At 41.5% G+C, this 15,174-nt stretch overlaps 1 protein-coding gene across 1 annotated transcript; it reads left to right on the top strand.

The window, feature by feature from the left end:
- The first annotated feature begins 1,167 nt into the window (after window positions 1-1,167).
- On the top strand, window positions 1,168-11,807 carry LOC109476243 (atrial natriuretic peptide-converting enzyme-like). Its single transcript, XM_019777127.1, has 16 exons — window positions 1,168-1,519; window positions 1,958-2,094; window positions 2,599-2,806; window positions 3,629-3,760; window positions 4,331-4,441; window positions 5,029-5,148; window positions 5,742-5,855; window positions 6,441-6,569; window positions 6,904-7,026; window positions 7,495-7,608; window positions 8,370-8,543; window positions 8,863-9,058; window positions 9,491-9,598; window positions 10,292-10,461; window positions 10,960-11,102; window positions 11,336-11,807. The coding sequence occupies exons 1-16, from the start codon at window positions 1,168-1,170 to the stop codon at window positions 11,510-11,512; spliced, it is 2,508 nt and encodes an 835-aa protein (XP_019632686.1). The 3' UTR covers window positions 11,513-11,807.
- The last annotated feature ends 3,367 nt before the right edge of the window (window positions 11,808-15,174 follow it).

Here is a 15,174-nt window from a genome sequence, read left to right as displayed (position 1 = left end):
GAGGAGGAGTGCACTGTATCTGTCTAGACTTAACAGGTACCAAGTCTTCCTCAAAATCATGAAATGATGGTAGTGCCATGCAAGCAATAACCCTAACAGCAACCACCGTCGCCATGGCAATGTATGTTTTCATTTGTTTCCACTAATTTTTCGTCGCAACACCGTATTTTTTTCACATAAAACGTCCACATGAACATCTTTAGTCCCTTTGCATTGCGCTTTGAGGGTTAACCTACCCAAACTGTCATATTTCTGGTGTACAACCCACGCAGATTGTTTTCATCTCCTTTTTTTAATCTATTACGCACACACCCACGTTAATTGTCTGGTTGCCACGTTGTTGCTAACAACATGGATATATTCATAAATAGAACGTCACACTTTTCCAGAGGAAACATGTATTATGGAAAAGGTTGGAGGTAACAACAAGAGAATTTTGTTTTTACATTTTTCGAAATAACTGACCCGTGATTGTTTAGGACACGTGACCCAACGGATGCATCACGTGATCAATAGGGTCCTTATTTGTCCTGGTGATATTTTAGTCAATCCATCCTTTAGTGTAGGAAAAAAAGTTCAACCTTTCTTTTATTATATACAACAGATGCAGACAAAATTATAAACTTCCATGCTAATGCTAATGTTCTAAAGTAGTCCTGTCCAGCTAGCAGGCCTATTACTAAATCCGGTATTCAATCATACCTTTCAGCTATTTTTGGTGGTATTTTGTATGCAGATAGTTGTTACAGAGAAGAATATGTGAAATGACTATAGTCCATTCCCCGCCAATATGATGCTGAGCATTTTGTTTGTTTGTTTGTTTTTTTATTTGTTTGTTCTTTCTCTCAAAGGTAAACATCACCCAGCATAATGAGGTCTCAAGGCCAGGAAGGCCTGCTACATCCGGGGCATGAACAGCCCGTAAGTATGATACATTTTGCTTCCGGGTGCAGAAGTATTGTTTTGGGTGGCTATATCTTGTGGGTTTGTGGTGTTTGCCTGGAGAGTAGAAGGTGGTATCAAAAGTTGATTGACAAGCCTTAACAACCCCATTCAGACCGGTTTTGTCATGCTGGGACTGATGGGGGGGGGGGGGAGTTTTTGAGGAAAAGAAGCCATATGAAATTGACATTGTTTTGTCACCAACAGCTCTACTTACTATTCTAAATGGCACTTTTTCAGAGAGGATTCGTAAATCCAGCTTTCAGTCCTGGTGGCCAGCCCGTCCCAGCTCCACCAGTGTATGTCATTCCAGTAGGCCAACCGCAGCACGGTCCCCCGCCGGCCTACGGAGGGCCTCCGCCCCAACACGGCCCCCCGCCGGGCTACGGAGGACCCCCGCCTGCCTACGGAGGTCCCCCGCCCGGGAGAGGAGGAAGCAGGGTCGCCCCCAGTAACGTATGGCCGGAGCCAGCCAAACCACGGAAGGCTTGCAGCACGTGCGCCGTAGTCACCATTGTCTTAGTCATCGTGCTGGTCATCATCGCAGCTTTAGGTGCAGCATTGGGCGTACTTTTAGGTAAGAAAGTCTCGTTTTCTTTACCTCTGTGCGCCGTTTAAAAAGTATTTAATCTGACAACTTTAAGCCGCTGAAAGGCAACCGGAAAACCGGTGTTGACCAAATCCTTGAGCCACATACGTGAGAGGTCATGTGTTTAGGGCTAGGGTTAGGGTTAGGGCTGGTACTAGAGTTAGGGTTAGAGTTGAGATCATTGTTCATTGCTAGAGTTAGACTTACGTTTGGAGTTAGGTTAGGTTAGGTTTAGTCTCCCACATCACGACAAAACCCCCACCCCTTGTCTCAGGTATATCGGAAACCCCCCAAGTAGTATCGGAGTCACGTATTTGGCAGGATTATGTATATGGCTTGGTACCGGAAAGCTATTCAGTGACTACCAACCTGACGAAACTATTCTCGCATATTCAATTTATTGTATGTGTTTGCCCTCTCCCACAGCTAACAATGCAGCCGCTCCGGTTAAGACGCACCTGTACCAGGGCTCTCTCCGCATCACCAGCCGGGCCTACACACCCGACCTCGCCAACTCCGGGTCCGCAGCCTTCAGGGAACTGGCCGCCGAGGTGGAGGCTGGGGTGAGTTGATTACCTCCATCAAAAACGGAGGTATTGTTTTCGGATGATTGTGTGTTATGTGTTTGTGTATGTGCGCGCGTATGTGTTTTCGTGTGTATGGAAGGGCACGTTCAGCACCAAGGACAGGTTCAGTATAGTGAAGGTCCAGCACCAAAAGAACGATATACTCTAGTTTCTACATAGCCCTTAGGTAGGCTGTCCTGGTTATCGTTGCGTTCAGTCTGTCCGAGAGTGCTAAAGTCATTGATCACTTCTACATGTGGTAGCGCTCGCTACTCACATTCATATGATAATATATGTACGTAGTAAGGCTAGAGGCCTGACCAATGAAAGGGCTTCTAGAAGTGTGGTGTAGTCAGGCTAGGGGCCTGACCAATGGAAGGGCATCTAGAAGTGTGATGTAGTCAGGATAGGGGCCTGACCAATGGAAGGGCTTCCAGAAGTGTGATGTAGTCAGGCTATCAATGTCAATACGATCAGCAAGAACTTTGTATTACCGTACAGCTGGACGCCCAGTACCGGAGTAGTGACCAAGGAGACACCTACAACAGCAGCACGGTAACGGAGTTCTCTCCAGGCAGCGTGGTGGCTTCCTACGTCGTTCGGTTCGTCTCCAGCTCTGCGCCGAGCGTACAGAGCGTGGGGGACGTCCTCTCCGACGTGGCCTACCTGGGTCTTCTGGACCTAGATCCAACCTTCACTACCACCACGGGTACGGGTTGTTAAGAGTTGAAACTAATTTTCTTGTAATCAATCATTCAATCATTCAATCATTCGATCATTCGTTCATTCGTTCATTCGTTCATTCGATCATTCAATCAATCAATTAATAACTCAATCGGTCGATCGATCGATCAATCAATCAATCAATCACAGCAAGTATAACGGATGCAATGTATTGCAATTTGGTAAACAGTATTATATAACTGAAAGATCCCACTTTTTTCTGTAATGTATGTTAACTTTGGGTTTGTAATGTTCTGTGATGTTAAGTTTTGCCAAACCATTTCAAAGTTCTTGATTCAACAGCCAGTGTCTGGGTTTACACATGCGACGTTTATGCTGCTGTCTACCATCTACATCAGGGCACAATGGCAGCTGACGGAACGTTGGATGTGAAAACCCACTGTTGTTGAATAAAGAACCCTTTGTTGCAGTGTTCTAGCCAGGCCTTTTTAGCCCACCCCTATATGCTATGATTTTGACCCCCTATGCTATGCTTTTGACCCCTATGCTAAGTTTCAACCAGCATAGGGGTATTTTGGGAGGGAGAACCTTAAGATATAACTTTAGAATGAATTCAAAGCTATAGCAAAGGGAAAACCTTAACTCCACAAAATCTGCTCCACATTTAATAAAAAATAGTGTCTCAAGGGGGTTTGAGTTTCAACATTTTTGGGCTCAATGCGCGATTTGCGCCACGAAAGTTGCTCTTATGTACCTGACCCCTATGCTATGAAAAAAAACATGACTAGAACACTGTGTTGTATTCTCTTGTATTGCCAAGTTGAAATTATTCACGAATGTTTAACAGCCGTTGAGGGATGCAGCTCTGACCAGTACCAGTGCGTCTTTGACGGCAGCTGCATTCCTACCTTTGCCGTGTGCGACGGGTTTTCGGACTGCCCAATCTTGTATGACCAAGCAGACGATGAGCTCAACTGCGGTAATACTTTTTTCTATATCATTAGCGTATACAAGGGACAAAACAAGAAGACAAAAGTAATTATCTTATCAAGGGAGGGAGAGAAGATTGGGCTGATCTGCTAAGATTGTGAGAACAACACAGAATCAAAACACCTTCGAGCCACAGGAAGTGAGGGGGAAATGTTGTAACCACAGACTGACAGGAAAGTGGAATTGGAGGTCAAAATGGTGTCTCAACCGATTGGGAGGAATTGAGTCAGTTTTCCGATATATTGATGACTGGGAGGAATTGAGTCAGATTTTCGATCGATATATTGATGACTGGGAGGAATTGAGTCAGTTTTCCGATATATTGATGGCTGGGAGGAATTGAGTCAGTTTTCCGATATATTGATGACTGGGAGGAATTGAGTCAGTTTTCCGATATATTGGTGACTTGCCATTGGTGGCAAAATGCACAGAAGCAGCAAGAAATTTACAATTATGAACACAACAAGAAATTCACAACAACTCTGAAGGAAAGGATCTTACGAATGTGTGGATTCTTTGATTGCTTGTCGATTTGAGATTTTACGCATTTTCAACATAGGTTGCCTCGATTGGCAATTTGAGTGTGACGACGGGTCCTGTATCTTTTCCAACTGGCAATGTGACGGAGAAAACGACTGTAGCAGTGGCTCAGACGAATACGACTGTCACCGTGAGTGTGAATTTCCATGCTTCTCTAAATATAAAATAAGAATAAAGTTAGATACAAAAATACATATTTTAGGCCGAATTATAATTGTATAATGGTTACTTATTTACGATTTATTGATATTTTCTCTTCACTTGCCTTGATTTTCCTTTAGGAATTTCAGTTAATCAGCCCTAGGCTTCAGACTCTAGCTAACGTTTTCTTCAATTGTCGTGTTATAACGTTTGACTACATTTAACTGTGGATATAGAATAGAATAGAATATTTCTGTAATACATAGACTTTTAGTACTTAGAGTTAGAATGTAGTCAGTGTGCAATACTATCTTTTATATCCTCTAGACCACATACACCAAATATGGTCGTTTAGCCCATCTGGGCAAGAATATGCAATAAATCTTATTCAGTATTGTTTCATCTGCTATACACATGCGATGTTATATGCACTAGTGATCTTAATATTATTATTATATATACACTTATACTATATATACTTGTGATCGACTGCTTCTCAGCTAACTGATGACGATACCCTAGTAGTCACTAGCGGAAATGACGTAGTTAAAGACTTACGTACTTCCGCCCCTTCAGTTACCTGTGGGCCGGATGACTTCACTTGTACAGACGGGACCTGCATCTTTGGGTCCTGGCGGTGTGACGCCTATAGAGACTGTGCGGACGGCAGCGATGAGGCTAACTGTGACAGCGTGGGTACGTTCATTTGGTTATTATTTGTTTACTGTTTATTTGCACACAATATACAACACAATGTACATAATCAAACGATAATGGACAATATGCCAGGCAGGCCCGAAACCTTTTTTTTTCACTGGTCTTCCCCAAATGAGATGGTAAATGATACATTATTAATATACAAACATGTTAATAATATCAAAATACAAATGTTTCAAATACGAAGTTTTTGACTTACTAGTACGGAAGTATTGTTTTGGGTGGCTGAGCTGTGGTTTCGTGTATACCTCGAGCAGGTTGACAGCACGAGGATGGGTTTGAAAGATTAACATGCAGAATACTAGGAGGTCAAAAGGTAAAACACAGGAAACGAGGTGAACGTGAAGGTCTCAAAATCAGACCAGCAATAAAGGGTCAATATGGGGGATTCATGAAGCCGAAAATTGCATAATTCACAGAAGTCTGAGATATCCGTTTTCTTGATAAGTAAAGGCAGTAACGTTTTTCTTTTGGTTGTGTCCGTCTGTTTCTGCCTTTCCTTTCATAAATAAGCATTTTAGACTTTTACACGCCACAGATTTAAGGATTACCAATGTTGTAACTTTTTTCAGATTGTGACGCCTACTACACCCCTTGTGCCGACCAGACCCAGTGTATTTTAACACAGTGGCTTTGTGATGGGGACAACGATTGTAACGACGCCTCGGATGAACAGAACTGTGGAGGCAAGTACACTCGTTATGTTCTCACTAAGGTTTGGAGAAACGCTTACAGGCTAGTGGGTGCATGTGTTTGTGGTTATGTTTAAAGTTAAAACTTTTGATCCAGCACAAAGAAGTTCTCTCACCTAAGAGCTTACGACTGGTCACGCTGGTCTTCCTCAGTAGACTGACCCAGTGAGGCTTGTCACGTGGCTTTTTTGAAGTGTGACGTCAACACTGCATCAAGGCATCTGGTATACACATACACATAGAGTCACCTGGACATTTTGTTTCACTGGACACTGTAAGAATATTTCGGACACTGAACAAGACTACTTCCTGAGAGGGGTGAAAGATGCTATTTACACCAGGGCCCATAACCCTTCACTTAACCGCGACGGGGGCCGACATCGTCTACAAGATACCTTTGACCCTGTGTTGACATCACACATAAAAAAGTCACGTGACAAGCCTCACTGGGCCAGTCTACTGAGGAAGACCAGAGTGACTGGTCGAAAGCTCAAGGCGAGAGAACTTTTTGAGTTGGATCAAAGGCTTTAACTCTAACACTTCCTGGAAGTTTGAAATCTTCTTGTTTTGAACGTGCAGACATCCTGACGTGTGAAGAGCAGGGTCTGTGGGAGTGTACTGACGGGAGATGTATCTCACCTCACTGGCTGTGTGATGGCGACAACGACTGTACAGGCGCAGAGGACGAGGCTGGATGCGAGGAGACAAGTCAGTTTTCTTCTTGATAACAGTTCATGATAAAGATATGTCAGAACACCAGTACTAGGGCCACGTCCACACTAAAAATAATTCGGATTATTCGTGGAATCGCGTCAGAATTCATCAAACCGATTTTTGAGTGTAGACGCTCCAAATCGGATCAATCTTCTTTTAATCGTTTCAAACTCATTGTAAGTTTTTGCAAGTTGGAATGACTGAGACATATTAGGATCCATTGTAAGTGTCTTTGTAATAACGTGACGCCAGTAATTGGGTAGAGGTACATGTATGTAGAAGCGTTAAGACTCACGGCGTTTATACTTATGGAATTTTCCCACTCTAGATCGAACCTGCGATGGTGCCCAGTTCACGTGTTCGGACGGCGGCTGCATTCCGATTTCCTGGCTCTGTGACGCTTACAACGACTGTAACGGAGGGGAGGACGAGGAAAACTGCGCAGCTAGAAGTAGGACGACAAAAACGTTATTGAATGCAATACCTGTATCTGTATCTGTATAGCCGGTATAACCGCGTTTCGGCGTAACGCACCAGCTATATGTGAATCAGACTACAAATTCCACGCTATTTTCTGTCATGGAATTAACTCCAAGACAGAAAGTAGCATGAAATTAAAAGTACAAAGTTATTTTTTGTCAAGGATTTACGTAGTACACATTTATCAATTATCAAAAATAGCGTAGAATTTGTACATTGATTCTAATATTTCATTCGACATTCATACAATCATGAAAGTTTACATAAAAGTTATTCTTCTAAAAAATAGAAAAATAGACTAAAATTCAAGACGATGAAATAAACATTTTCAGAACCGTTCTCTCTACTTGCATCAAATTGCAAGAACTATAATAACCGCAAACACACTTAAAGGCAAGTCTCTACAGGTGTAATGAAAGAAAAATTCTGATTTTTACAGCCTGTTCAGGCATGGAGCACCAGTGTGATAGCGGGGCATGCATCCCGATTTCCTGGGTCTGTGATCACGAGCCAGACTGTCCTGACGGGGACGACGAACAAGTCGACTGTGTCGGTAAGCTCAATTGAATTAATTAATTAATTACCTTCGAAAAGAAGGTTATGTTTTCGGTTGTGTCATGGCGAAGTAGCTGTGGTCTATGTATCTATCAAAAGCTCAAGTCGAGAAGCTGTGGATGAATCTTAATAATATTTAGTAGGTGAGTATCGGTTGTAAAAACAAAGGTCAAGTTTGAAAATGGTTCACCTGACGTTTTCTTACGGTACTGCAGCGGGTTGTGCATATTTGTATGCTTGTTTGTTTGATTGAATGTGTACAACATAAGTCGAAAAGCTGTGGATGCTTGTGCATGATATTTAGATCGATTATGGGCCTACTAGTGGGTACCTACGACACTGCAGCGGGGCTTCAACTTTTCAGGTAACCTTTTTTTAGAAGTGCCAGGTTCGTAATTTTTTTTAATTTTTGAAAGCTCTTAGGGCTAGTCGTAAGTGGTGTTAGTTGGGTAGTTTCCTTAAAGTTTAAAACGTCTTCCGAAAATAGTTTCATCAGGTTGGTAAAACTTAAGAGATAGGGGAATTCTTTTTACACAACCAAAGAGTCTCACCTCGCTGACGTTTCACGTTTGGGATAGTGTTCTCGCCGCAAAAGCGCCACCTACATCGGCTACATATAGCGGCGAGATGCAGTACTCCAGTCAGAAGCTCTGAAGAAGGTGTCTGATAGACACCGAAACGTCAGCGAGGTGAGACTCTTTGGTTGTGTAAAAAGAATTCCCCTATCTTTTAAAACGTCTTGTTCTTGCGTACGTCTAGCTCCCACAGCAGAGCCAGTCCCCGGAGTAGAGGACACCAATCCTGACATCCTGGAGGACAATTGTGAAGGGACAATGAAGTTCTGTTATGACTCCGCTGGGACTTGCATCGCAGCCCTTGCTTGGTGCAACGGTGTGCCCGACTGCCCAAATGAAGCAGACGAATTGTTCTGTGGTACGTTCTAACGGGTTTCTTTACCATAACTGTCATAAAAAAGAATCTGTAGAAAGAAACTTCATGATGAATTAGTCTTTCCCCAATTAGAAATAAAAAGTGATATTATTATAACGAATTGTTAATGTTTAACCTTCTTCAAAATAAATGACCCACTATTTTGACACGTGATATTAGAACACTTTGGTTGTTGAGTTGTACGTATGACTATCGATATCATGTACTTCGCGCTCATTTCTTACAATATGTCCACTGAACAACAAACACAAACTTATGATAATTCAATTTCTAAAAGGTAAACCCTCTTTCCTTTTTTTAGGATGCGGAGAGAGGCCAGTTGTGGATGGAGGTGGCAGAAAGAAACGCGCGAAACCTCGCATCGTGGGGGGTCAGAATGCCGCACGGGGGGAGTTCCCTTCCCAGGTGTCTTTGCACGTTTCCGGTTACGGGCATGTCTGCGGGGGGTCTCTGGTCAACAACAAGTGGGTCGTCACCGCAGCACACTGCGTGGTAGAGTAAGTACATAACACGTAAATGACTAATAAACTACTAAGTACCTAATACATGTACATCTATTTCACATTCATCTTTTTTGGCGACGTCTCAGGGAGGAGCCTAATGGTACCGTATTGTGTGCAGTTCGCAAGTATTCTAGGAATTGCACAGGAATTTTGTCCACAGGCATGGAATGTTCACAGGAATGTCTCCCAGGTCTGTTCATATGCCCACATTCCTGGAAACCCTTAGGAGAACCTGTATGCTAGGCGCCCTACATGTACTTTCTGTGACCCCGGGGCTCGTTCAATATACACTCAGGGTAGGGTGACATTAGGCTTCCTCAAAATAATGAACTCGTGGCAGTGCCATGCAAACAATAATCCTAACAGCAACCACCGTCGCCATGGCAATGTATTTTTCAATGCCAATCTTGTTTCATGTGTTTCTAGCGACCCGAACCCACGTGACTGGACGGTCTACCTGGGTCTACACATCCAGGGAGAGACCAGCTCACGGGTGCAGGTCTATGACGTGGAGAGGATCATCTATCATGATAGGTCAGTTTGACGTCATGATCACGTGTCGATGACGTCATTCACTTTGTACTAAGCTCAGTCCGCCACTTTTGTTTTACATTTTCTTGTAAAAAGGAGTTTCCTTCTAGCATATTTGGTTACAATTTTGAAAGTTTGAGTCCTAATCTAAATCTAGTGCTGTTAAAATTCAAAATGCCTGATAAACTCAAAGAATATACTACATGTATTATGGAAAATGAGCGTTTATTATGTAAATGAAGCAACGAACTTGAAATATCCCACCGAATAGCAAACATATTGCTCAAAGATAGTCCATATAATATTAAACGCGTTGGACGTTATAGTTTATTGCAAATTCATACCCGATGGCTAATTGCAAGAACATGATAAAAATTAACAGTAAAAATGATAATAAGTAATGCTAATGCTACTTTAGATATACATTTGTAGTTATTGTTGGGTTTGATTTCTTTTCCGTGTGCAGTAGAGTATGAAATTAAATGGCCGACATTTTGCGAGATGTATGAATTGGGAGGTGTTAATAGAAATGCGTTTTTTTGTAGGCTGGGAAGGTGACTAAAGGTAGTGAACATTTTGGTGACCACATCTCTTTCGGTGCCATAATTAGGGCAATGACAAATAAAGTCCATAAGTTATTATAAGAAAATCCCAAGAACAAGCAATAAATGACATAAACCTCATTATCTTTTGAAGATACGACTATTGGCGGACTGATTTTGACATCGCGTTGATGGAGCTTGACGGGACGGTAGAGTATGACGAGGACGGGTACGTCAGACCAGTCTGCCTGCCTGATGACGACAACGTCTTCACTTCCGAATCCGACTGTACCATCTCCGGCTGGGGGACCATGTACGAGGGAGGTAAGCATCCAGCATGGGTTTCTATTCACCAGTTTCCCCATCCCCAGAATGCATTGCGAAAACAGGGGTCTAAATCTGATTTGCATAAGAAGGAAGGCATCGGAATGATCCTGTTGACGTTTAACAGTTTGTAGCCTTGTTTTTCAGTGTGTTTTGAGGTGTTGGGGCATTTTATGCTCAACGTTAATTAGATTACTATGGGTCGAATCTGACAACAAATAGAGAAAATTTTTTGGAATATGTGGTTCGTAACGTTATAGTGGTAACGCTATTCTGATGCTGTAACGTTACAAACCACATGTACCATGTTGAAAAGAACACAAAAACTTCATTCTCTGTTTGTTATCTGAGGTAAACAAAGATTTACAATTATGAATAAAAGAGAAACTGACAAATTAAAAAAAATATTTTACTAATGAACTCCCTTATTTCTTGTTAAAGTCTTAAAATCATGATATCTGACGGTACTAAAATCCACTGTTCCATGTCGTTGCCTAGGTGACACCGCTACTGTCCTCCAGGACGCCGAGATCCCTCTCGTCCCCAGGTCAGTGTGTAATGACGCAGACCACTACGACGGGAGAATCACGACCAGGATGATTTGCGCGGGACATGACGAAGGAGGGGTAGACTCCTGCCAGGTACCTTTTATTTTCAGTCATTAAAAATGATGAATGTTGATATTGTGCATATAATTATAGTTTTTTAGGGATATACCAAAAGTCAAAACTTGAGATTTTGTGCTGTTATTGATGATGATAATATGAAAAAATTACATTGAAAAAGACACTAATGCTAATGTCATGTGAAACAAATTTTTCTAAACCGATGAAACGAGGTGTCTGATTGGTCAATATCCTTGCTTCCCCAACAGGGTGATTCCGGAGGACCACTCAGCTGTGAGGACACAGACGGCAAGTGGTACCTTGTGGGCGTGACCAGTTGGGGAGAGGGGTGCGCCAGACCAAACAGACCTGGGATCTACGCTGACGTCAACCACTTTAGAGACTGGATCTTTAGCGTTATCGTGCACTATACAGACACAGACTGAGTTATTACTCCGGGAAGGAGGTCATGACCTCCGGACGGAGTATTGTGGGAAGTCGTTTTTTTTCTTGTTCGCAGGTAGATCACAGGGATCCCTTGATGTTATACGTCGTCTGCAGGCATGCCCTTGGTGAAGCACGTATTTTTATTTTTACCGTAGCTGTTTTCGTGGTCAATGTAATATTTTTTTTTCATTCTCAAAACACGTCAATTCGATTCCTTCGATTTCGTTTTCTTTTGTTTTGATTGGTAGAAATTTAATGGAGCTGTGAATAGACTGTGGGGTCGTGTGGCGTAACGTAGCGTTCGGCTCGGAACCAAGAGGTCCCGAGTTCGAATCCTGCCATACCACCGATATGAAAGGCACCTTACACGAATTTCCTCACTTTACTCAGGTGAAAATGAGTATGTCTGTTGTTTGTTCGTTTGTAGCGTCATTAATATAAGTTGAAAAACTGTGTGCCGACGCCATGTCTTCATAATACATGTTGGAACTGAAAAAGAATAGAATATATACTATTATACTGTTGTAAAATATCTATAATCATTTTAAATGTACATGTACAGTGGGCTGTTTTATTCGGCCATGCTGTGCATGGTGAATGATGTATCTATGAAGTGTTATTTTGCCAATGCTGCTATGAGGATTTTGCTAGTGATAGTCCCAAAAGGGATGCTTTATTTGTGTTGGTTTTAACTGTATGCAAATTGTGTATGGTTACTATCATTTCCTTATGTTAAGACAAAAATAATGTTTTGCCATACTTTAAATTGTCCTATATCAATTGGTAAATATCAATGGGAAAATAAGTAGAATATATGAAAAATGACATTGCGTCCGAGTATATTTATATATCCAAGTATATCTTTTCTATGTTTAATTTTCATGTATAATTTCGTATGTTTGGTTAAACTGTACATAATAAGAAATGCTTTGCTGCCATCACTATGATATTGTTTTGGTGCTTATATGTTTTTAATATTTGAAGTCTAATTGATTTTTAAAGATAATAAAATGAACAACATGTGTATGAAAGTGTCAGTGGTCATGTATATAGTATCACGATTCAGTTTCATTAGAATAAGTAACTGTAATGATACAATTTATTTGTTTAGTTGATTCTTTGCTTATTCACGAAATATCGTCCTGCAGGCCACTTTTCTTTGAAGTCATGAGGGTAGAGGTCAGGGTCAGACAAAATATGACAAAATACAAGTTATATGATTGTATATATGTACAGACAAAAAAATTAATACTACTTAAGAATCTATAAAGAAAACACTTGCTTCAACTTGCTAGCTTCGATATCAGCACAAATGACTAACACTATCAGTGCGATGTCGAAGTTAACAGCTATATTCGACTCAAGGCTAAATTACCGGCCTACAAGTGACACAGTAAGATTTTAAAGAACAGTGGATCAGCGCGATTCAAAAGCCCGAAATTGAATTTCGCAGCCCGTCGCTTTAGGCATAAAAAAGAAACAACAAAGGAAAAACTAGTCACAAATCATCAGTATAAACAGTGAAGCGTAGATAATGTTGTAGATAGAATGAAGCGTTTTTAAGATATTGCGTTGGCTTTGCTCCGGTAAGGTCACACCGACTTAATTTTACGGATGACATCCTCTAGGCCTGGGTAGTCCATGGTATAGTTAGTGACAATACGGAGCCGGGCACCCAGGCTACCGAAGCCCCACGACTCAAAAACTCAGTGCATATATATATATACGTACAGTCCCAATTCAAAAAGCCAACATGTGCCGGCCTGTCGTATACGTCGCTATGTACTGCCGCAAATTCACAATACCAGCTTTGTATTCATGTGGCTTAGTAGCATTTTTATCTTAGCTGGATTTTTTTTTTCATTCGCCCGCGCGCACAAGTTTGGGGGTCTTCATAGGATGCCATCCATAAAATTAAGTCTGTGTGGCCTAAGGTAGATCATGGCGCCCAAGGCCAGTGTTACCGGCGGTTGTTTACACTTGTCCGCTTGGTTCACCTGTATAGACAGCTAGGTGTCATATTACCAGGTAAACAAAGATCGGTCGCTACAGACGTCAACATGAGTCAACAGGTTAGTCACAGGGGACAAAGATGGCGACTCGAATGAAAACATTTCTCGGAAGAGAATGACGTTGTGTTATTCTGACAAAATCTCAGTGATTAGAGTCAGTCGTGTGAAGCGCCACGTATGTCAAGGTGGTCTCTGTGTGGATGGACTACACTAATCCATCCAGGTGTTTCTGACTTGGGAAAGGACGAGACATGTTGAGAGGTACAGTCATTCTGTTAACTGTTATCATTGTGTTAGCTATAAACATCGATTGTTCACTACAGTTCGTGTTTCAACTTTTAGGGCCATATTTTTGTCCATAATAGCAAGAGCACAGACTGACTTGGGAAAGGACAAGCCATGTAGAGAGGTACAGTCATTCTGTTAACTGTTATAATCATTGTGTTAACTGTAAACATTCATTGTTCACTACAGTTCCGTGTTTCGAGTTTTAGGGCCATGTTTTTGTCCATAATAGCAAGAGCACAGGCTGACTTGGGAAAGGACAATACATGTAGAGAGGTACAGTCATTCTGTTAACTGTTATAATCATTGTGTTAACTGTAAACATTGATTGTTCACTACAGTTCCGTGTTTCGAGTTTTTAGGGCCATATTTTTTGTCCGTGATAGCAACAGCACAGCATTTTACTTACATAGCCCAAGGAGGTTATTTGGTTTTAAACCTCCTTGGATTGCCAGACAAAGGAACACACCAACTGCTATGACTATCGTGTAATCTGGTGGTTATCGTTCCTGATTATAGTTCTAGATCTCAACAAGTGTAGAAATTGAAAACTTGTATATGATAGTGATTGAAAGAAAGGGTAGTTTTGGGTACAAATCCACAAATGATACGTTGTTCAAATTATACTGCTATACACGTACGTCAGAATTGTGTTCGCTAATAGCATAGCTGAAAAGGTCATGTTTATGTTAGGTCTGCCAACCGTGAAAGTTGTCCCAATGTTGGCCCCATTGCCAGATACAATCATATGACAGAGTGTCTAGTAATGTACAACAGACACAAAGAAGTTCAAATTATTCTCTTAGATATTCATATTTCTTTGAGAGTTATAGGATCAATACACAGATATCTCCAAACAGATCTTTTGGTGTCTGCATGGTAGTATCAAATTGGCAGTGCAGTATCCATTTGACAAGGCGTAAAATTTGTAGTAAAAGGATAACTATACATAAAGAAAAACCCAACAAAACCACCTAAACACATCAAAAATAGGAAGCCTAAACTTCTGGTTGGAGAGTATACACAGGGTCCGTGTTAATATTAGTGATAACGTGTACAGGAATGATACAATGGCAGCACTTTCCAGTTTTGACACATTCATAATAACTGCCTTTAGTTAGTGAAAATTCCTCGACCCATATCTTAATAAACTCTATGCCTGCATTTATCCAGACAGTTGCAGGTAAGTGTTTCGTACGTGACCAGATTTATAACGTATCATTTCCTGGTCACAGTTGGTTGGTCAGACGTTTGGCAAACAATGCGCCTAGGACTATTCAAACTATCCCCATTGTATACATGAATACAAGCCTCACATGATCAAGAAAATCAACAAAAATCACAGAAACGTGACCCTTTCTGTT

The sequence above is a fragment of the Branchiostoma belcheri genome, unplaced genomic scaffold (assembly GCF_001625305.1).
Source record: "Branchiostoma belcheri isolate BF01 breed outbred unplaced genomic scaffold, Haploidv18h27 scaffold37, whole genome shotgun sequence".
NCBI lineage: Eukaryota > Metazoa > Chordata > Leptocardii > Amphioxiformes > Branchiostomatidae > Branchiostoma > Branchiostoma belcheri.
Note: the sequence above shows the minus strand (reverse complement) of the source record. Positions and strands in the feature narration are given on the sequence as shown.